General features: G+C 41.2%; 1 protein-coding gene across 3 annotated transcripts in view; it reads left to right on the forward strand.

Moving 5' to 3' along the window:
* Nucleotides 1–2,642, forward strand: part of WAPL (WAPL cohesin release factor) — a 73,708-nt gene extending 71,066 nt beyond the window's left edge. For 2 of the 3 annotated variants that reach the window (XM_054163738.1, XM_054163737.1), the window contains one exon: nt 133–2,642. In XM_054163738.1, coding sequence (XP_054019713.1) covers nt 133–198 — 66 coding nt within the window. In that variant the 3' untranslated portion in view covers nt 199–2,642. The remainder of the gene's footprint in view (nt 1–132) is intronic. The other variant, XM_054163736.1, reaches the window with a different exon arrangement.
* The last annotated feature ends 21,098 nt before the right edge of the window (nt 2,643–23,740 follow it).

Raw genomic sequence — 23,740 nt, forward strand, 5'->3', positions numbered from 1 at the left:
CCTGAACCTAACTGCTTTTACTGATGCTTAATTCTAAATACTACAATTCTGAAATGAACCTAGCTCTCAAATACGTTAAAGAGGTATTGCAAATGCTTGTTTGTTACTTTTGTTTTCTATTACATTTTCCAGTGTGCTGTTGGAACAACAGGCCAGAAATCTATCTCTAGGGTGATTGAATACTTGGAACACTGCTAGATACTTAACTTCCGCTGCAGGCACTCTAATGCTGGAGCTACCCTTAGACAAAAGAAGTCGTCATGAAAGAAGTCCTTGAAGGATATACCAAGAGCATTCATCTGTGTCATTCGTGTTCGGATTTTTAAGGCTACCTGGTCTCTTAACCGTGCATTCAGCATTTTCTAAAGACAGTTACTACATCAATCTGCAACTATCAAAAATGAGGGGGAAAAGGTCCTGAGGAAAGTAAATAAATGAATTATGCTGTTTATGATGCAGTGCAGTATTTAAATATTTTTGGCAGGGTTTACCCTCCCTATCTTTTTTTCTTGCTTTGTTCGTGACAAGTTTCAAGGGGAAAAACTTGCTGCTGATAGTGCAACTGCTGTTTACTGTTGAGCCACTGTTTCATGCCAGCCAGGTGCAAAGGCAGCTTAGCTACTGAGGTATCAAACAAATGTTCTAATAAAGAAGTTCTGGACAGCAGCACTGCTCCTATTTGAGTTTAATTTGCTCTTGCTTTTTTATTACTAGATTATTCCAAAATCATAAAATATAAATTTCTAAATACTTTTGTGATCTTAACTACTGTCTATATTTAAAATTTGTTGGAATCCAAAGAGGCAAGGATTGGATAGTTTATTTTTTATACTGTTTTGATTGAAATTAGGTTGTTGAGCGATTTCTCAGTTCTAAAACTACCATGGCCCATGTACTGTAAACTGATAGACCATAACACTTTGTAGTTCCAAGAAGCATTCAAACTCCTACAAAGCCATTTGAGGGTATGTTATCCACAAAAGAAATCCTAACTGTTAAAACTCGTGCCCTGTTTAAACGACAGAAAGGAAAAAACAAAACCAACTTAATCCCAGGGTAGTTTACACATTTAATAAGCAAAAACTTGAAATGCTGTTACAATTTGTTTGAAGGAAGCACTCAAGATGTATTTTATAATGCTCAGTACAAAGAATTTGGATGTTTTAGGGGGAAGAATTTTCAAGAAGCTAAAACACCAATGGGGATTAATGTTTCCAGCTGACATAATCTTTCTATTTCATTCTTCTGTAGTATGACAAAGTTAAATGCATACAACACAAAGCCTTAAATTGCTGATATAGCTAAGATTTTGTTCAGTCTGAGGTCTAGTTCACAGCAAAGCATTGTGTTTGAAGACTCAAATGGAACAAAGAATCCCAGAAAATACATTATTATTTTTTCTTGCACTCATTATTCAGACCAACAGAATTGGTAATTATTTTTATTGAGATGGCCTAGAATATTTGCAGACTGTTCTGAGATCTGCTTCGTTGACATTTTTAAATACCTGTACAGGTAGTTCCATCATGTTATTCCATTGAATTTCTAAAACTTGAAGCCATAAAAATATTAGTTCTATGTATAATGAGGAGGAAATAACAGGAAATCTAACCTGCTTTTAGATCTTGTGTTATCTCCATGTATAAAGTTAAGAACTCGTGCTTTTGTATCAGTGCCAGCTGTAAATTTTTACATACAGTGGCTGCCTTCTATGTCTTCCTATTTTTGATAATGCAGATTGTTGGGAATTCTGTAAGGAAGTAACTGATTAGCGGCAAAAATCCTGTGTTGGTCATACCTTTTTGCGTTTTCTCTCATCACCTTCTATAACTTAGGGTATCAGTGTAACTTAGAAAAGTTTTTGAGGTTGTATTCCCCTTAGTTAAATAATCAGTATTGGGAGAGAAAGACAAGCTGTATGCTAATGACGGACAGCAGGAGGAAATGATTGACTATTTTGCCCATCTACTTTTCCGATTTTAATGATTTTTTTTTGCTTCTCATGGGATTTCAAATCGATCATTCTGTAGTTTCCTATGGAGAGATGGCAAGAGAAAATAAAATAGAGATGTCACAATGGGGGAAAGCAGGGACAACTACCTTTCTTTGTTACACTGGTAATTGGTTGGGAATTGATTTACCTCAGTGTTTAACAGTTTTTTTTAATGTAATTAATTGTCAAGCACTGACAAATGCAGATGATTTTTTTTTTTTTTTTGAGGGTGGGGGGAGAAATCACCCTATGAACTGCAGTGCATTTTTGTGTGTTAGACCCTCAAATAACTCTGCATTAAAGGGTACTTGAGGCCAACTTACAAATTAAAGTTTTAAAGTAACTTTTTTTCCATTGTAAATATATGTGTAAATACTCTCAATTGGAAATTAGAACAGTAGAGTACTTTTCTGAATCCAATCCTATTTTTATTTTATACAGTATTTCTCAGCTGTGATCTTTGGAGCAAAAGCCAACGGCAGGAAAAATAGTTTGTACCAGTTTCATGAAGTATGTCTTTGGGTTTTTGTAAATAATTTTAACTCAAATAAAATTGCTACTTTCAATACATATCTCGTCTTTTAACATGCAATAAAACACTCCTCTGAGTGATTGCAGAAAGAAGGCAGTGTAAGGTAAATTGTTAAAAGGGAGAGAAAGAAGGGGAAAGGAGAGAAAAAAGAAAAAAAGAAAAGAAAAGGAGGGAAAAAATAGTAGAGGGGCATCCTGAAGGTAGTGCTCATTTTTTCACTGGTGAGTTGGGACAACAAAAATATAGTGCCTGGACCTGGGGCTTGTGTCAGTCACACCAACACAACCTTAGAATTTTGTGGAGATGGTGTTCTCAGTCTTGTGATGCATTTTGGAGTTCACATAAATTGCTTGTGATCTTTCAGCTGAAGGGGTATGCAAAAACTCTGAAGAACTGTAGTTAGAGTAACAGAAAGATGGCAAAGTATAGGGGAAATAGGGCAGTTCTTACTATGGTGATACTTTTCACACTGGGGGACAACGCTAATGGCTTCCTTATTCAGTGAAAAATGAGCAAATTACCATGAGCATTGCTCTGTTTCTCTGTTAATCTCAACAATGCTTTAATGTCAGGATGGATTCTCTTCCCATGGATTTTCTCCTTATTTGATGCAACTAGGTACAGATCCAATATGCAATAATTCATGAGCTGTGAAGTGAGTTCAATATCATGTATCATCTCAGTGCCACTTGAACAAGCATCAGCATAATGTAATTTCAGTTCTGTGATGTAAAGGGATGTTACTGAAGGTTGAAATATGGAGCAGTATGTTATTAGGATGTGGCCCTGTAGGAGGCAAATACAGTGTTACGTAAGCAAATGTTTCTGAAACAAAAAGAACCCCATCTAGTGAAAGTATTTCCTCTTCACTACTTTGTCAGTAGATAGGTGTGTGAATGCTTTGAGATTACAGCAGCATTTTCAGATTTCATAGAATCAGTAAGGTTGGAAAAGACCTCAGAGATCATCAAGTCCAACCTATCACCCACTACCTCATGGCTACTAAACCATGGCTTCAAGTTCAGTCCCCTCTTGAGCATCTCCAGGGATGGTGACTCCACCATGTCCCTGGGCAGCCCATTTCAATGGCCAACAACTCTTTCTGTGAAGAAAGAGCCTAAACTCCCCCTGGCACAGCTTGAGACTGTGTCTTCTTGTTCTGGTGCTGGCTGCCTGGGAGAAGAGACCAATCCCCACCTGTCTACAACCTCCCTTCAGGTAGTTGTATAGTAGATTTACAGGACAATTGTGAAGCTTCTCTAGAACATTTGGGAGTTGTAGCCTTTCACATAAATCCATGTTCAGACTGTTTTGAAAGATATGAGTAACAACAGTGATCCAACATGATATGGTTCTGATGTGTCAGAAGCTTAATGTGAAAGCAGGTAGCATTGCTGGGGATTACTTCTCAAGCTGGCCTCCTGGAGGAGTTTTCTTTTGCTGTCAGCAGATTGAGTCTTTCAGAGCAGAAGACTGGACAGTAGTCCATGCATCTCGGCCAAGCATGCACCCAGAATCGTGCAGTTTTGCTAGAGAACTGGCCGCTTCTGGCTGGACAAGACGATAGTGAGAATTCCTGGACAATTTTAGTATGTTACCTCTTTTTATCTTTTCCTGTAACAGAAGGTTCAAATGGAAGTTCTTGTTTTCAGCTGTGTTTTCAGTCTCAGGTACCTCGCTGAACTGATAAAGATGTTTTTGCTGTCAGGTGCACTGGCAGATACTCTGTCTTCTCTCATTTTTCCTTTCTGGATATCAGTGATTCCTCCCCGAGTGAGCAGAAGTCAAAGCATACTTGGTTAGCTGGGGCTATTACCAGGCAAACGTGTGGCTTTCAGTGAAGTTTTAGTGTCTATTTTTTCTCATTAATGTGGTACTTACTCTTGATTGAAGGGCATAGAAAACAAATGCTCAAAATGTAGAGAGGATTTAAGTGGCTGCTGTTGTGCATCAAGCCCTTCTTTAGAGGGTGGCTCATTAATTGAGTGAAGATGAGATGGGAATTTGCCCTGAACCCTGCTAACCAAGTGTTTTCAAAACCAGACCAATGTAATTCTTGACCCTGTTTCTTGTCCTCTTTTGTGTAATATGTTAATTTGGTTTTGGGTGAAGGATACCAGTGGACTCTTTTAGTTTCTTGTAACAGAAGACATTCATACATATTCTTTTTTACCTGCCTTAAAGTGCCCCTCTGTAAGAGACTTTAATTTGTTAAGATGTTTGCAGCATCAGTAGGTGCAGGTAGTCTCACTGTAAATTAAAGTGAAACCATTATAAATAATGCAGCTGCTTGAACTCCTTATCAAGGGTAGATTGACTTACTGATGCCACAAGGATCTTTATTCCCACTGTGAAAATTGAACTTAATTTACACCTCCAGGTTAAGCCTTGGGTTGCCATGCTCTGTCTGTAACAACAAGCATCTGTGCTGATAGAGTAAGAAGCCTTGGAAAAAGCAGTCCTCATTGGAAAGAAAGTAAACTACGCTGGAGAATTCCCATCTTCCAAACTGTCTCCCAACCCCAAACTTTTGGTACTATCTGGTACTCTAGGAGTAAAGACCAGTAGTATCTATGGCATAGACTCAAAATTGTAATCTGTCTTTGGCGACCCAAAGTTATTTAGAGGAAGGTTTATTGATGGGTAAATATTACTGAAAGAGAAGTAAAATTTGCAGAGTAAAATTAGGTGATAAGGAAATGAGGACTCTTCAGAGTAAAGGAAAGAATTCCAGGAATTTTATCCCATCTGTAAAACTGACCCTGTGACTATGGCATGTTCAGTGTTGGTCAGCTGAGGGAGTAGCAGTAGTTTGTGTGTTGCTCTTTTCCTTGAACCTCTCCAGCTGTGTCAGTTTACCCTCTTAGGAGGATTAGAAGTGTTCTCATCACTGAAAATAAGGAATGAAGACACTGAAAAGAGGATGCTCTATCAGGAGAAAGTTCAGTCAAAGGTGCCCTGAAGAGTTTGTTTAATTGTGGAGATGAGTATTTACCATCTGGATAAATATTTCTGTTAAAGACCCAAACTGGTCTTCTTTTGCAGGTTCTTAACTCGCATTGTTTTCTCTGAATTCACTGATGTTTAATCAGTAGAAGCCAAGACTTGAGAAAAGTTGCAAGGGCCACAATTCAAAGACAGCTTTTAAACCCTGCAAATATAGAAATATTTTTTTTTTCCCCCCAGAAAGTGACCAAAGAAAACTTACTTAGGTGTCCTATTTGATGGCATAAGGACTTTTGAATGTGGCTGTGATGGTATGTCCTGGTGACAACTGCTGCTCTTTGGTTTTCTTCGGCAGTAGTGTTCTACTTGGTGGAAAGCAGACCCTGATCAAAACAATGTGGGTCTGTCCATGTGCACACAGAGGTGATTTTTCTCTGCTGTTATCAATACCTAATGCATGGAAATCAAGGTAAAAGGCATTACTGCACAAGTTTGAGAGAGAAAAGAAAGGAAGGAGTTACTTTTGTATCAAAGGAGAGCTCCATTCAGGAGCTATGCACACACTTTATTGCCTTTGGAAATGATACTAAAGACAGGAACCTGAGTTTTGTCATGGATGTACTGCTTGCCTCTTATGTATTTCTGGGGCAAAGGGTTTTAAAATACCCAGTCTATGTTGTTTTCTGGTCTGCTAGTCAATTTGTAGGCTCTGTTTGAATGGAATTTAAGTACAAACCGTATCTGCAACTTGCAGTAATATAATTTTGCCTTACAGAAAGAGTCCAGCACAGAGCCACAAATGTGGAGTGGAACATCTCCCTTATAAGGAAAGGCTGAGGGAGCTGGGTCTCTTTTAGTTTGAAGAAAAATAGACTTTGGGGTGATCTCATTCATGTTTATAAAGATGTGAAGACCAAGTGTCAGGAGGATGGATCCAGGCTCTTCTCAGTGATGTCCAATGACAGGAGAAGGGGCAGTGAGTGTAAGCTAGAGGATAGGCAGTTCCATGTGAACATAAGGAAAAACTTTTATCACTGTGAAGGTGACAGAGCCCTGGAACAGACTGCCCAGAGAGGTTGTGAAGTATCCTTCCCTGGAGATGGTCAAAGCCTTCCTCAATGCATTCCTGCGTGACCTGCTCTAGGTGCTCTAGGCTCTGGCAGGGGGTCTTTCAAGGTCCCTTCCAAACACTAATATTCTGTGATACAACTTTTCTCTGCGGCATGACTATAGGTTCAAAAGGATGATATTCAGGGTACTGAGCCTCAAAAAGTAGTTCAGTAATGTGTTATATAAACTGCTATGTAACATCTGCTGTCATTTTGCTGGCTTGTATTTTGAACTTTTGCCACCATTAAACATGAAACTTTAAGGCAAAGGTAGCTTATCCAAATTAAAAATGCCATTGTGTTTGTCTGGGTTCAAGTGCTATAATGAAATAACACTTTAGCAGCAGAAATGGAGCATTGTAAATTAAAGAGAAGTGATGCAGTTATTGTTTGTACTCTCCTTTGCCCTCACTATTTGTAATAAAAACCTGACAGTAAATTTTTAAGAAGAAAAATTTCATCTTCCTAATGGAAAAATCTGATTGGAATTTGCATGCTGAGTACATTTATGCATAACATGAAGTTTTAAAATAGAGTTCTCATCTTGAAAACCACTTTTTACTTAGTGATACCTTAAGATTACAATGAGAGTCTTAATGAGAATTTTGCAAGAACAGATTTGTAGATATTTGTAAAAATTCCTCCTTCCTTACTTGATGCAGGTTATAATGGTTCTTCAAGTATCATTTCAAATGTCAGACACAAACAAGCATCATGTAGGACTTCCAAATGTCATTTATATATTTCTGTAGAATATCAGCTAAAATTGCTGGGCCAAACCAGTACTCTAGAATGAGAAGATTACAGAACAGATCCCACAAGGTATACTGAAACACAGGGCACAGAGATGACTTGAGACAGCCAGCAAGTCCTGCCTGACTGACCCAGAAGCTTTCTATGATGCTGTAACTACATCAACAGGCAAGGGGAGACCAAGAAGTCACCTCTGGACTTTTGTAAAGCCTTCTAAGCTGGACTGATATGGATTTGATGGGTGGACTGTCCAGTGGATAAGGAATTGGCTGGATGATTGCATCCAGAGGGTAGTGGTCAATGGCTCTATGTCTAGGTGGAGACAGGTGACATGTAGTGTCCCTCAAGGATCTGTACTGGGACCAGTGCAGTCAGTCTAACTGGATTTAGGTACAGAGTGAGGGCTTCCTCAGCAAGTTTGCAGATACTACCAAGCTGAGTGCTGTGGTTGCTACATCTGAAGGGTGGGATGCCATCCAGAGGGACTTGTACAGTCTAGAGAAGTGAGCTGAGGAGAATCTGATGAGCTTCAATAAGGCAGTGTCCTGCACCTAGGTCAGGGCATGCCTTGGCATTGATACAGGCTTGGTGATGATGAGAGCTGCCCTGCAGAAAAGGACTTTGGGGTGCTAGTGGATGAGAGCTGGACATGAGCCAACAATATGTGCTTGCAGCCCAGAAGGCAAATCCCATCCTAGGCTGCACCAAAAGAAATGTGGCCAGCAGATCCAGAGAGGTGATTCTGCCATTGTGCCCTGCTGAGACTTCACCTGGAGTATGGTGTCCAGCTCTGAAGTCCTCAGCACAGGAAGGACATGGACCTGATGCAGCAGGTCCAGAAAAGGACCACAAAAAGGATGAAGGGCCTGGCACACCTCTCCTATGAGGACAGCCTCAGGGAGCTGGGGTTGTTTACTGTGGAGAATATGTGGGGGAGACCTAATAGCAGCCTCCCACTACCTGAAGGGGGCCTACAAGGCTGCAGGGGGCCTGTTTCCAAAGGCCAGAATGGATTCTAGTCTTTTCTAGCAGGAGGGGAAATGTCATCCTGATCTACTGAAGAGACTCTTTAAAGAGCCAATGTTTCAGGATGTTGAGATTGTACCCCTGGGTCCAGGGTCCCTCACAGTACTTGGTTTATGGCCCTTCTTTCATGAAATTACAGAATGTTAGGGGTTGGAAGGGACCTTGAAAGATCATCTAGCCCAGTCCCCCGTGCCAGAGCCTAGAGCACTTGGAGCAGGTCACACAGGCACACAGCTAGGAAGGTTTTGACTCTCCAGGAATGGAAACTCCACAACCCCTGTGGGCAGCCTGTTCCAGGGCTCTGTCACTCTCACTGTGAAAGTTTTCCCCCCTCGCGGGAGCGGGGAATAGATAGTGTGGAGTAGTGCGAAGCAGGCTAGAGCTCAGAGAAGGGCGCAGTGCAGACCCCGCCGACTGCGCCGTCGGGCGCGCTGCTCACGCGGGCGCGCAGAAGCTGCCATTTCCCGATCACCTCCTGCGGGGCAGGGGCGGTCTCTCCACAGCTGTGCAGAGTGCGGGGCGCGCACCGGCCCCTCGGTGGCGCTGTTGCCTCCAAACAGGGAAGGCGCGAGTTCCCGCCGCCACGGCAATAACGGCTTTTGAGGCACGCGGCAGGCCGCGTCACAGCCTGCCTGAGACAATAAAGCAGTTGGTGTCTCTCATCGTGCTAGTTCCACAGAAATACAGAGCAGACGTGAAGCTGTCAACCCTGAACTGTCATACAATAGCAAGGACCAGCACTAAATGCTTCACAGAGTACCACACGGTAGTGGTAGAAAATAGGATGTGGTTTCCACAGAAGGGAACTTGCCAGCTGCGATGTTCAATTGTAAAGATACAAGAGCACAACTCCAGTTGTTTGAGGTGCTGTGAAACGTGTGAAACTCTCATCTCTTGCTGTCAATGTTTTAGAATAACCATCATTATAAGCACTAAACTGCAAAGGAACAAACGGAAGATTACAGCTCCTTTGCTCTTTATACTTGTAAGCAGAGAACCAGGAGGCTCGGCTCTGAATACAGCTTACCAAAACAAGCTCCTCAGGATCCCGAGCTTAATGCTGACAAGTGTTCCTCTTGCAGGCTTCATGTTGGCATCTTTATCTTTGTGGAAAAACAGTAAGTAATTGTTGGAGTCCTGTTGTAACACCGCCTTCTCTGATCTCCCCTGCAGCCAGCAATAACCCTGAGAAATTCTCTTGGTGAGTTTCTGTGGCTCTCTGAAGCACATGATGGGTTGTTGAAATACATCTGAAGTCCTGTCTCTGTGTTGCTCTGCCCTGTGGCAGTGGGGTAGATCTGCCCTGCTATGCATGTATAAGCAAAGGAGGTAAGTGTGTAGGTGCACCTGGCTCCAGAGTTCCTCATTTCTGAAAGGAGCCTTCCATGGGGGAAGCAGAAGAGAGAGCAGAGAAGTCCATTGCTACAGGTTTGTGTTATCCTAGTCACACTGGCTGGGAGGTGCTCACGTTGTCTCATAAGAGATACTGCTCTCTGGCCAGACTGCAGAAGTGTTCAAAAGAGATCTGAGCATACAGATTGTGGTTAATAATGTGAGATTTGGAGCAATATGAGGTTTTATGAAAGACAACTTGTGACGTGCATAGTGTTAGATGGATTATGAAACATGAGAAAAGCTACCACACCTGCCAGAGGTCACAGATGACTTATGAAAGAGATCATGCATGAATGTAAGATCCTTGCAGCACTTCCAAACACAAGATTAATTAGCAAAAACACATCACCACAAGTGTTCTGGCAGACAATGGTCTAGTTTCTGTCACTATTTGTTTGAAGAGGGAGAACACACCAATTAAAATTAGAGTTCTTGGAAACTTGGTGGAGGAAAAAGGGTCAAGGAGATGTCAGTGTTGAACATGAACTGTATAGGTATGAAAAAAGTTGGTTATCAATGACTCGGGCCCAACTGGTATGGCCCAAGCGATCCTTAAAGCAGCTTGACAATTGGCAAGTAGAGGAAAGACTGACCACAAGTTCCAAAAAAAGCTCCAGAAACAGTCCTAGTAACCACAAGGCAGCAAGTTTAGCTTCATTCCAAAAGAAATTTCTGGAATTTATATGCCATAATAAAACAGGCCAAATACTGGGGGAAACCTGTTGCTGTAATATTAAGAGGAACTGTAAGTAAGGATTGCTCTTAAAACTCCAAAGGAGCTTAAAATAAGCAGGCAGGTGTGACACAGAAACTACAACCACACAAGTGTTCATTGTAAGGAATTCAGATCATCTAGCCCAGACTTGTGCTCAAAGTGAAGGGGGTGAAAGCTAGTTCAGGTCAGCCATTGACTTGAAAATCTCTAGGGATGGAGATTTCACATCCTCTGTAAATAACACACACCAGTCCTATACTATGGTGGAAAAAAAGTGTCAAAAACATTTTCCTAAATCAAAATTTTCACTAAAGCCTTCTAGAGATCCTAAACTATGCACAGAGAGAAATGTCCTCTGTAAGACTGATAACCTTCAGTCCAAGGGCTTAAAAGCTGAGCAGAAATAACAATCCCATCTGTGCAGGAAAGGATGATGCTGAGTTACCAAGATATGTGGGCTGAGTACTATACTGTTGCATGGGTTCATGATTGACTTGACAAGGGGAGTGTGGTGGGTGGGAAGGGTGATGGACTACAGGTGCTTTGTCAGTGTGTATTTATTTATTCATGATAGTCAAATACAAAGTTGAATGCAAAAAGCTGTAGAAGCTGTACTGAATTTGGCATAGTGAAAAGCCAATTAAACTCAACACTGATAAATGTAAAGTAATGCACATGAGGAAAAATAACTCTGTACCTAAATCGAGTTAGACTCCAAATTAACTGTTGCCACTAGGAAAAACAAACAAAAGAAACCAAACAAAACCACAAAAAAGCCAACAAAGTTTGACTTGAATTTCAGCAGAGGGCAGAAAGATAACTGTAATATTAGGTGCTATTAACAAAACAAATAGAAGAAGAAAGTAGGAACTATCTTCATATCACAGGGTGCATCCATGCTGCTGTTTAGAATGTGGCGTGGATTTTAGGAGATGGCTAGGCAGAGGCAGACATAAAACCCAGCTTCTCCCTTTCTTCTGTTCTGCACTGAATAACCAGCAATATGAAATATGTGGCAGAGGTTAAATAGCCCAGAATTCTTCAGCTTGAAGGAGAAACAATGACTGGATGTATATGATTGGGATCAAAAAACTCAAATATGATGTAGAAAATGTAAATAAGAAATTACTGTTTCTCCCAGAGCTCTCCTTCATTCTTGTAAGAGAGAACCCAGTGTAATTACCAGGTTACACAATTTAAAATAAGCAAAAGAAAGTATATTTTAGCACAGCATTATTTTTTTTTAGCACATATTGCCCTGCAATACTGGGAACTGTTCATTCTGACAATTTTGCTACTAAGCATTAGCCCTTGCATACCAGGCAGCTAAAATTCTCAGCAATGCGTGAGGGTGTAGTGGCAATTCTCTCCCCCACTCCTTACTGTACTGTTCATTTGTGCCAGCACATATGCTCTTCAGTGCATACATGCAGAAGGAGCTGCTTTACTTGGACTCTTAATTCCTCTGTCACCTGGCAGTGCCCCAGACACTGCTATGCTTCAGGATTAGCTGGGTTTAAAGAGTCATGTCCCTGACTGACAATCCTAGAGTGGCAGACTGGCCAGCCCCTGGCTCCTTTGTTGGGCAGGGAGAGGGTTTCCACCCCCATCACCAAGCACTCTCCTTCCTATGCAAGCATTTCCTAGCAGCTGCTTGCATGCTAGCAAAGCTCTGGGGAGGCCTTATAGCAGCATTTCAATATCCAAAGGGTACTTACAGGAAGGTTGGAGAAGAACTGTTTAGAAGGGCTTGTAGTGATAGAATATGGGGCAATGGTTTTTGAAACAGAGCAGGATAGATTAGGTTGGACATACAGAGGAAGTTCTTCAAAATGAGGGTAGTGAAATACTGGAAGAGCTTGCCCAGAGATGTAGTTGAAGCTCCATATCTGGAGTTGAAGGTCAAACTTGATGGGACCCTCAGCAACCTGCTCTAGTCAGAGATGCTCCTGCTCACTGCAGGGGGATTGGACAAGATGACCTTTGAGGGTCCCTATCAACCCAATGCATTCCATGATTCTATGGCTCTATTTCCATTTCTTTCATACTTTTGATATGTATTTTCCAGAGCTCACTGTATAGCCATTCATCCTCTTCTTGATTTCTTCTAGCTCTGATTTCCCTTCATCTGTTTTCTCCCAGCCTCTACCTGCCTAACAACCCCTGCACAAATATTTTGTATTCTTAAAAGTAGTCTGAGTCCCTTCTGCATTTCCAGAATTACTAAGAAAATGCCACAGGGCATGGCAGCAGCTGTAGCTTGCATTTTGACCCTGTGTTGAGTTCCATCTTCTGATGGCTGGAGGTGGTTTCAGTTCAGTTGTCATACTTATCCCCTTGAGTAGTTCAGGTCATATGAAACCAGGCTGGCAAGAAACCTCCTCAGCTAGCCTTTCTACTGCTTGGCACATCGCACATGCCTTTCATGAGAGCTCAGCTCTTCCTCTACTGCTGTTCTCCCTGTGGCTTCCTCAGAATGACAGAGAGGGAGCCGTGAAATGGATGACCAGCCACTGAGATCAGTAAGGGGACAGCCAGAGCTGTGGGCACACTTCCATGTACCCTACAAAATGCTGGCCTCCAAGCAGTCCGTATGCTGAGAACAGCAGTTCATATCCCCAGAAAGGGGCAACCCTGAGTTCAGTCCCCTGCACACTGCTTATTATGAGCCATCCAAGGATAGGTGAGGGCTTCAGCATAGTTAGGAAAGTCAGCCTTTAAACAGGACTCCCTATACTTAATTGCATGTGGAAGTGACTAGGGTTCAGAGAAGAGTCTGCAGAAATGTATACTGCTTTGGTGTCAGTCCAGCTCTGTTAATTATTAAGGAGTGGTATTTTTAGTCAGCATTTGCAATGGATTCCACACATCTGAAACCTTGTTCCCGTGAAAGTTCATCACATTGTCAAGTATTTAATTACTTTTAATCTTTATTTTAATGGTATAACTGCAATTAGTAGACACATTTGTAGAAATGTCTTTGATTCCTGTGCCCTCCCCAGTGGGAAGGCCAAACAATTGTGTGAGTTTTAGCGTGTGATGCTTTTAACATCACAGAGTGGCAAGTTTGCCCAGGCTCTATGTATAAATCTGTGGAAGCAGCAAGGCAGGAGAGTTGGTTTACAGGAATATTAGGAAGAAATATTTTTACACTGAGGGTGGTGAGACATTGGAACAGGTTGCCCAGGGAGGTTGTGAGTGGCCCCTGCCTGGAGGTACTCAAGGCCGGGTTCGATGAGGCCATAATAAGAAACCTGGTCTAGTGGAAGGTGTCCCCGCCCATGGCAAGGGAGTGGGAACTAGGTGATCTTTAAGGTGCCTTCCAATTAAACAATTCTATGAATCTACGAATATGGACATTCTTTCAAAGACATGTATAAATGTCTTAAGTTAAATCCAACAAATAATCTGCTCTTCTGTCAATAATAAATGTATACTTTTTAAAGCAAGCAAATTTTTTAAAAAATAAATTGCCACACTTGCAATCTTCCTACTAAATAAATAAATCCTTAAACAGTTGGCAGCTCATAGAATCATTTGCCTAAATGAATAGACTAATTTATCCATAAGAATATATTACCATGACAACTTTCAAATCTTGTTAAATTCTCTTCTTACTACTTTGATTATTTTTTTTCCTATATTTTCTTCAAGAAAAGTGGTCTGTAGTCTGGAACCTCCCCCACACACAAGGATCTTCATCCTGCTTCTCTAACTCTGAGGGTGCTTTGAGTAAAACTGTGAGAATGTAAAGTAGGCTTAAAGCATGTCACCCTCAAAATCTTGTTTATGAAGATGAATCAAATCATATCCAGAAAACCACAAATTTATTGGTAGTATAACTGAAATCTTAAGGCTAATCTAATTATTAGTCTAGATCTAATTATAGAAGAAAAAGGGAAAATGTCTACACAGAAATAATGATAATAAAAGTGTTATATTCACATTTCTTAGCTTCTTCCCCCTTTCCCAGTATTATGTTCACTCAGCCATTGTTTCTTGGGGTCCTCAGATTGGTGGCTTCAGCCTAGTGGTAGGGGTGCTAAGGCTGGTTACCAGCACATGGAAGCACGTGATGTTGATGCCTGCATCTTTCTCACTCCAGGATCCACTTAGGGTCTTTTTCATGTTTGCCAACAGGCTTTTGTTCATTGCTGATTCATCACTGGTTTGCAATTCCACATGATACCCAAATTTACCATATGTGATGTATCTTGCTATGCTAGAAACTGAACTCTTTCATCCATAAAAAGGTGGTTTGTTTAACTCTAGGTCCATATTTCTTTTTAATGGAAAACAGTTGCTGATTTGTTTATAGCTGTGGAGTCTCCTGTGGCAAGACTCTGCCTCATTTTTGTCATCTTGTGCCTGTACTTCACCCCGCTACATCCTGTGTCTCCATCTCTCAAGGCCTCTGCTATCATCCCAGGTCTGTATTTCTCCACACTACTTGGTTTTAAGTATCATGTTCTGCACAGAACAACTACTTGCTACTCCTGTCTGAACACAAATACAGTGGTATCATACAAGGATAATCAAAAGTAAAACCAAATCAACTAGTGGTCAGAAGAAAAAATTATGTTACAACAAAATGCTGTCAAGCCAAGTTGAAAAATAACTTGCAGGCAGGTCAGCAAATGTTCAGCTGAAACAAGCCTGGCATGACTCAGTGCTCAGGCCTTGCAAACTCAGTGCAAACCATGTGGCCTGTTACTGGCAGTGGCAGTATCTGATATGGGGTTACAGGTTACATGCAGGCAACATCAGCTGAATGCAGCAAGCAATGCAGCAAGTAAGTGATGCTGCTGCCTTACATTCCAGTTGCAATTACAGCAGTGCCTGCCTTGCTGACAACAATAAGGCTGTGCAGGTGCAGAGCAGCAACATTAATTACTGCTCTTACAATAAAAGAACCCAGACTGGCATTATGTTCTCACTCCAAGTTGGCTGGGCAGATGCTTGAGAGGAAAAATAGCTTACTGGTGAGATCAGCTTGTTCAATGCAGGGAAGTGAGAAGAGCAGCTTGTTATTAAAATAGAAGGCAAAATGAGGCAATTCCTTTGCCTGTCAAATAACTGGGTAAATCTCAGAGTCTTTGCTCCACGTGCTTTGTTCGATTTGGTTGTCTCTGTCCTATGAGAGTAAAAAATTCCTGGCAGAGGAAATGCTGCTTTCACAAGTACCAAGTGCCAAATTTTGAAAAATTAAAACTATGTAGAGAGCATACTTTGTTTTCATGAAAAGGTTGTTGAAACAGCCCAAGTTTTTAAATAATACTTTGCGTATTTTCAGGAACAATGGCTAGTTTTAACTGGAAGCACATGAGGCCAGTTATCTGAGTAGCTGCAGGTGAGCTTTTTCTCTGTAAATGGGGAAGGGAAGCAGTAGCCTCTGGTGTGCATCCACCCAGCAGGGTTCAAGGCAAGTGGGAGATAACCACATTTTTTGTGCTTGGCCAGAGGCCTCTCAAGTGACTTCAACCAGGTGCCTTCGGAAGTTCTTACCCTGGGGCATTCCAGAAAGTTCTGTTCATCCCAGTTAATGAAAGGCAGGCTGCATCGGTTAAAACTTCATTAAACCTGCAGAATGGATGCTAAGCCATTGCTTTAATTCACAAATGGGATTCAGTAAAGCATGTACCATCTCTCCCTGACCCAAATCCCCCCAGGCTCACTGCGTTTGCTAACGAGTTGGAGCTTAAATGTCTCTGCAAGAATGCTTCTGAGCAAGGCCGGGAAATGAGGACGCGTACAGGGACGGGGCCTGTACGCCAGGCAAAAGGCGTTCTGGCGGCAGCCCGCCTTCCATCGCTGTCAGCCGGACAGCCTTTGAGACAGCCACCTCGCACCGGAGCGCCGGCACCGCCGTAGGGTCAGCGGGTCCTTGCCTTCCAGCAGCAAAGCGTAGCCGACCTGCGAAGAGACAGCCGGCAGCCAATGCCCCGGCCGGCACTTACTTTCCTCAGCACGGTGTCCATCTGTCGGGGCTTTTCCCCGCCCTGATTTTCATGGAGTGTGTGCAAGGCAAATGATGGGCTACTCAAAACCCCGATTAGTAAATAGCTTTGGCTAGCTATCAGCATGCTTATATCATTAAAAATATTTGCATAAACTAGAAAATGGCCTAACTTAATGCCGCAGGAACTAAGCAAGTGATGGCTGGAGCTTAAGCAATTAATAAACAGGAGATAAAGATACTACTTGAGAAGAAAATCAAGTGGCTGCTGAAGTGCATATCAAATGAAGGTGTGACTTCAATACTTTGTTACTGAGCTGCATTTTGGCAAAATACTGCTGTGTTGCAGGGTTAAGACTCCGGTGCAACATACACTAACAGAAAGGGACCACTCTTGCAACTGCACTCCTTACCTTACTCATTTTTGGAAGATTATGAGGTTTTTGTCGTCTTAAGGAATTTCACTGACAAAAAAAAAAATCACTTTCTAATTTCTATGGTTAGATAACTTAGATGGAATGCATACCTTGTTTTGTGGACTTCCAACCCCCCCCCCCCCCCCCCCCCCCCGATTCTGTGCATTCCACAGGGAGTTAAAAGGGTTGTAAGCAGTTCCTTGCTAAAATCCAGTCACACAGTTTCTATTTTAAAACTCAAGTTTTAATGTTTTCATGCTACAGTCAGTACTGCTGACTTTGCTCTAGCTATACATAGTTTTTTACCCTCTGTCCAAGACATTTTTAACTTTTTAACTTCACTGATCAGTTTTAAAGAAAACTGAGTTAGAGAAGAAACATTCTTCCAATTCAGTCATTTTAAAACCTCAGTGAAGATGTAAATTGAAGTTGCTCTTGAGGGAAGAGCAGTAGCTGGACCAGAATTACTTAATGTCAGAACCATAATTCATGCTGCTCACATCTTACCATAGAACTGCAAATTGTGCTGCTCTTGCAATGTTAGTGTTGTGGGGTTTTCTCCATTTAAAACAGACATTCAGTCTCTTCATTTTGGAAAAGGACTTAATGTCTTCATGGCCTTCACAGTGCAAAATATTCAAAAATAACCTGACTTGTGTAAGGCCTATGTAGTAAATATTCACTCAATAGCAATGATTAAAAACAGAGGTTGGTGGGATTTTTTTGGTGTTGTTTTTTGTTTGCTTTTTTGGTTTGGTTTGTGTTGGGTTTTTTTGTGTCGTTCATTTGTTTGTTTGTTTGTTTCTGGTTCATTTTTTCTATTCCCTAGGCTTCCAGGTAATAAAATAGTTATTAACTTCTTATATGTACTTATAGGAAGGCTTGTGATTAGGCCACATTTGAGTTGCAATTGAGCCAAGTTCCTAAACATATATATTTAATTGTTGTGATCATGGGCACATCCCAGTTGCTGTGAATTTCAAATAGACCCTACCCAGTGGCAGATCTTCCATTACCTGGTGAAATTAGTAGGAGTTTCTCTTCTAGTGAAAATTACAAAAGTGAAAGAAAGAGGAAATTGTCCTCTCGTGGATCCATGTGTGCCAATTGTACTGCTTCCAATTGTTTATCATTGGTCCCTGGCTACACTTTCTTGCCTTCACAGGTTATTATTATTGACAGCCAGCTGATCTGTCTCTGTACAGCTCTAGTTCTGCTTCAGAAAAAAAGGTCAGTTTCACTGTGACTTTAACAAAGCCAACAGCTCATTTAATCACCTCTGCCCATCATAGATAAGATGCTGGAGCTGCACTCTACTCCCTGTTTTTAACTAACATAATTATGCTGTCAAAATATTGTCATGTAAACCAAGATGCAGTTTATTTGTAATGTTAGTGCTATAATGGCTAGTCTAACACCTCCTTCTAATAGCAATTTGCATATTGGAATTCCTTACGCTGAAGAGAATTGGTAGGGTAAGCAGACTTGCTCCTGATCTTGGAGCTTCACCTTCCACCCAGATTCAGAGCTGTCTCAGAGGCTTTATTCATAGTAGAAGAGCATATGAGAGCCTTGTTAGGATAGTGTTTGTCAGTCTGGATGGATGTTTGTGTGGCTAGGAAGTGTATGATGGCAGTGGAGTCTGTGGTTGGCAGAACAGACACTATGTGAACCTCTGTGATAGAAAAAGCACAGTTTCTTAGCTACTTTCTTACGTGGCTGAAATGATTCTCCCCAAACACTAAAATGTCCTCTGGAGTAGATTGTATTAATGACTGCATTCTGAGATCTGTACTTCAGCACTTCCTGTACAATATACAAGGCAAATACGTCATCATGCCTTTTGTGGTCATCAAAGACCTTCCTTGGAAGAGGTAAATACTGCTCAGACAAGCTTTACCATTTCTTTTGTGACGTGTTGTTTAGCAGCTTTGTCAGCAATACAGACAGTGGGATTGAGGTACTCAGCAAGTTTGCAGATGACACCAAGCTGTGTGATCTGGCAGATACACTGGAGGGAAGGGATGCCATCCAGAGGGAATTGGATAGGTTTGAGAGGTGGGCCTAAGCCATCCTCATGAAGTTCAACAAGGCCAAGTGCAAGGTCCTGCACCTGGGTTGGGGCAATCCCAAGAACAAATAAATATAGGCTGGGCAAGGAGTGGCTTGAGAGCAGTCTTGAGGAGACTGATTTGGGAGTGTCATTTGATGGAAAAACTCAACATGAGCCACCTATGTGTGCTTGCAGCCCAGAGGGCAACCGTGTGCTGGGCTGCATCAAAAGAAGTGTGATCAGCAGGACAAGGGAGGTGTTTTTCCCCCTCTACTCTGCTCTTGTGAGACCCCACCTGTAGTATTGCATTCAGTTCTGGAGCCCCCAGCATAAGAAGGACATTCGATTGCTGGAGCAGGTCCAGAGGAGGGCCACAAAGATGATCAGAGGGCTGGAGAACCTTCCCTATGGGGACAGGCTGTGAGAGTTGAGGCTGTTCATCTTGAAAACACAGCCAATAAAAGACAGTACTATCTAACCACTGTAGTGAGCTTTTACGCTATGTCTTTGTAATGGGAATATTACTATGCACAGGTGTTGTTTAGGAGAGATGTAATGCAAGTAATTTTTCACTTTGATGACCCAAGCTCTTGTGCCTTCTGACAAAAATGATGTCCTTTCTTGAGGGAAAAGTCCTTCTTCAGAGCAAAGTTGCTGAGAAGGATCTGCAAACACACATCTCCTTTAGTATAAATACAATGTAGCTTAAAGTTCATAGAGCAGTGGTAGCAGCATGCACACGTGTTGTGAAGAGTTGGACAGCTCCTTGCTAGCTTCCTTTGCTTCTCATCGTTGTACAGACCTGCTCTTGTGGAAATCGGGCATGTGTTCTGTAATGAGATCTATTGGAACAAGAATAGAGGTGGTACAGATACATTTTTGTGTCTCTCCCTCTGCTACCTTTCACCTTTTGTCTCCAAATTGCCAGCTTCAGAGCATAAAAATAAGGTGCTTTTGTTTTATAGGGAAAACATGATACAGAAATGATGCTAAATGGGCAGACTCATTGGTAACCTGTTTATTTGGAGCGGATATTGCAAGACTAATTGGCAAAGGAGTGTGAAGCAGAACTGGCTGGCAGGGAGTCCTGTGATGCCCTGCACCATGACCCTTTCTGCCTTGCTTGGAAAAAAGCATAGTAACTCATATCCACTGCCTTGAAATTAATCCTATTAGACCCTCTTCTGAAAAAAACCCAAGAGGCCTATATAGAGCTTTCCACTTTGATTAATGTGATACAAATCTATTGTAAAGACACCCCCTCCCTTTTGTGCCTCACATTTCCACATGCTCTTGAATAGAGACAAGCTCAAAACTCTTGGAAGTTTCAACTGCTTTAGAATTCTAGGAAGAGGTAATGACAGCTGGGTCTGCCTCATTCAATGAAGAGACTATCCAAGGAATGAAGAGTTATGAGAGATCAAAAAGAAGCTGTCACTGTCCCATTGAGTTTCAGATTTTCAGAATAACAAACTGTTCCCAGGATGAGGGTAAGACCCTTCTCCATAACTGAAAACACTCCAGCTACCATTTGTACAGGCCTGTCCTCCTCTTCCTCAGACCCATACTAAGGCATCTGGATATTCATGGGGATCTCTTCTAAGGTACAGATGTGTTGTTACCACCCTTCAGGATGGACATGCCTTGCAGTGATTTAGTTTTCTTCTCCGCATTGAAAGAGAAAAACAAGGGATGAAGTGAAAAACTTTCATGCCACTCAATGGACTGGGAAGGAGTGGAGCTTTTCTAGTGAATTTCCTGGTATTAATGGTTTTAGCTTGAGGAAATTACGTGCATGCAATCGCACTGCCTATCTGCTCAATTATTCTCTAATACTGCACAAGCCCATTTATTGTGAATTGTCTCAAAGACAGAGATTCTGTAAATGCCATGAAAGATGGTGGTTGAATAAAAGAGGAAAACCCTAGCGTGTGCTCCCTCAGAGGGCAATACTGACAGATTTCAAGCTGTCTGTTCTCTTTAGTGTCAGCCAACTGTGCAGGCAGCACAGACCTAATCCAGAAGTGACTGGGCTTTCCTGTGGAGTTATCACCAAACAAAGATGGAACTGCTGCTGCTAGGAATGAGGATTATGGTGGTCCTAAAACCATTGAAAACGATTGTTTATTTCACTATTTTTGTTGTTTCTAAGAGAGCAATAACTGAGAGTACCTTTAAATCAGCCATGCTAACAACTTGTGTTTTCACAGTCTAACTCTCCAACACTTTCTTTTGGAAATTTTAGTTTGTGGGTTTTGTTGTTTGTTTGTTTTGTTGTTTGGATTTTTATTTGTTTTCCTTTATTTTCTGGAATTGATTGGTTTGTCTGTTGCCTGAGGCTATTGTGCAAATAAGTCTTTAGTGTTTTCAATTTTAAAAATAATACAAAAACCCCCTGAGAGAAACAAGCCCCTTTGACACACATCTCCTACATCAGAAGAAACCCCTACAATATGAAAAAATACTAAAGAGTAGAAGGAAAATAATCAACTTAGGCTGGTAAATGTTGCTTCAGTATTATTGCACTGACTTGTTAGTAGTGGGAACTGCAGAACCTCTGTTTGTTGAAAATTAGCATGTTTTTAAAGACAATTATGGCAATCTCAAAGACAAATTTAACATTTGCTTCAAACTGAGAGGTAATTATATCAGCTGAAGGAAAACGATCACAAACTCTGCTATATCTGGGAGATTTTCTGAAAGCAGAAAAATGGAGATTCTTTTTCTCTGTGTGTTCAGCTGAAGTGATAAGAAGTGGGTCTGTCTGCTGTATTTCAATCCATCCTCATTATCTCTGCTCCCATTACAGTGCCAGAAATGTAGGGCTTTGAAGGAGGCAGTATTTGTGTTTACTATTGCCCTCTACAGTCTCAGAAGTAAAACACCAGCTTAAAAATATGGAAATATGTTGCATTAAACATTCAGTAATGGCAGTTTGCACACTGTAAGGAAGAAAACTGAAAAGATGTTAACAAACAACATTTACCTCTGAACTATACACTACTGCCTTTCTATGGCTAAGCTGGAAAACTGCATATGTGAGTAACTTACTGCTTAAACCACCTTTTAGATAACCACAACACTCCACAGTGATCCTACTTCCTGTTACCACTTGATGCATTGCCAAGCCTGTTTAGTGAGGCTGGAACAGGCTCAGATTGCTACCCATTCCCTCTCTTCCCTGGCCTGGTAATAGAGTTCTCATTTTTCCAACATTGCCACTTTAATCTACACGTTTTTTCTGGGGGGCAGAAATCAACATATTCCTATCTGTCCAACAGTGCTTTTTGGTATGAATTTGACTCCACTTTTGAAGAGCTAATAACATTTGAATACACTCCAATTTCCATTGTAATTCATGCTTAGAAATACAGCAGGCTGGAAATCTGCAGAATAGCTTGAGTTACATGAAAACAAACATTACAGCCCTGAACAGGAGTGCAGTCCCTTGAAATCAAGAGGAGACTTTTTGTATTCACTTTTATGGATCCTGTTATTTGCCCTCTTTGGACAAAAGGTGTGTGATGGTTTAACTCACCCACATCAACAAAAGCTTGGCTGAACTCAGTCTGGGAAGCAAATGAAGGGGCTGTGTTTTACAAGCAATAATGGCATGCAATGAATATGCACAAAAATATACAGTATTTACAATAATTATACAAGTTTTTACAAAAAGCAAACATCACAGAAATCCTCCTTCGGCAGGAGAACACTGCCCCACTCCCTTCCAAAAGCTGAAAGCATCATTAGAAAGCTAGTAATGCTTATCTCAAGGTTGTTAGCTGATAAGGGGTCTATTTCCCAAAACAGCCAGCATGCAAGCAGAAAGACAGAATGAGAGAAGAATATAAGACTGTAAAACTACATCTGACACATCTGACCAATGAAATTCATTTGGAATTATCTTTCTTGTTTTCTTTTTTGCACTCAACTGTTCAGCTAGAGAATTTGCAGCTATCTTTCCTAAAGGCACAGCCTGAAAGTATCACAAGGTGTCAAGCAGCTACTTAAACATTCACATTTGTGTAATGTTCAGTATGTCTCTGCTGGGCAGTTACAAAGATAGAATACATAGAATACATAGAATAAACCAGGTTGGATGAGACCTTCAAGATCATTGCATCCAACCCATCAACCAATCCAACACCACCACCTCCCCAGGCAGCCCATTCCAATGGGCAATCATAGGATAGGATAGTCTGGATCTTCTTCCCACAGTAAGTAGGGCTGGTATTACTTAACACCAATGTCTGTTACAATAGTATTTGTTAAGTAGTTTATAGCTCAAATAATTGGTCTGAAATTTTTCATGCCAGTGATAATAACATATATAGAAATGTTTGGGATTTTGTTTTGGGTTTGTTTTGGGTTTGTTTTTGTTTTTTAGTAATGTTTTATTTTGTAACAGAGTCTTATTATACAGTAGAAATTCTGCTTCATATCAGGGAAAACTTTTTAACTCTGTACCTGACTTTGAATGAATTTTGAATTATCTAAACACTGTAATTTATACATATTTCAGCAAAGACTAGCCAGAGCTTAACAGCTAAGATTTCTACCCACATCAAGACTTAGTTTGTAAAGTACCTTGTGAGAAAGTGACAATAAATTCACACTCTCTAGTAATATCCTGTGTTATCAAGCCCTCAAACTACTATAAATCATGTTGCTTATGAGGAGAGAGGTTAGAAAATAAAGGTCTGTTAGAGAAATATGAATGAGAAGCTCTAAGCAGTATGATGAACTATGATATGTCTGTTGGCACAGGCTATTTTATTGCTAGATATTGCTGTAACATCAGAAGACCATTGAAAACCAACAATGAACTCTTTTATCTTTTGGACTT

This window comes from Dryobates pubescens, chromosome 8, assembly GCF_014839835.1.
Source record: "Dryobates pubescens isolate bDryPub1 chromosome 8, bDryPub1.pri, whole genome shotgun sequence".
In the NCBI taxonomy this organism is placed as follows: domain Eukaryota; kingdom Metazoa; phylum Chordata; class Aves; order Piciformes; family Picidae; genus Dryobates; species Dryobates pubescens.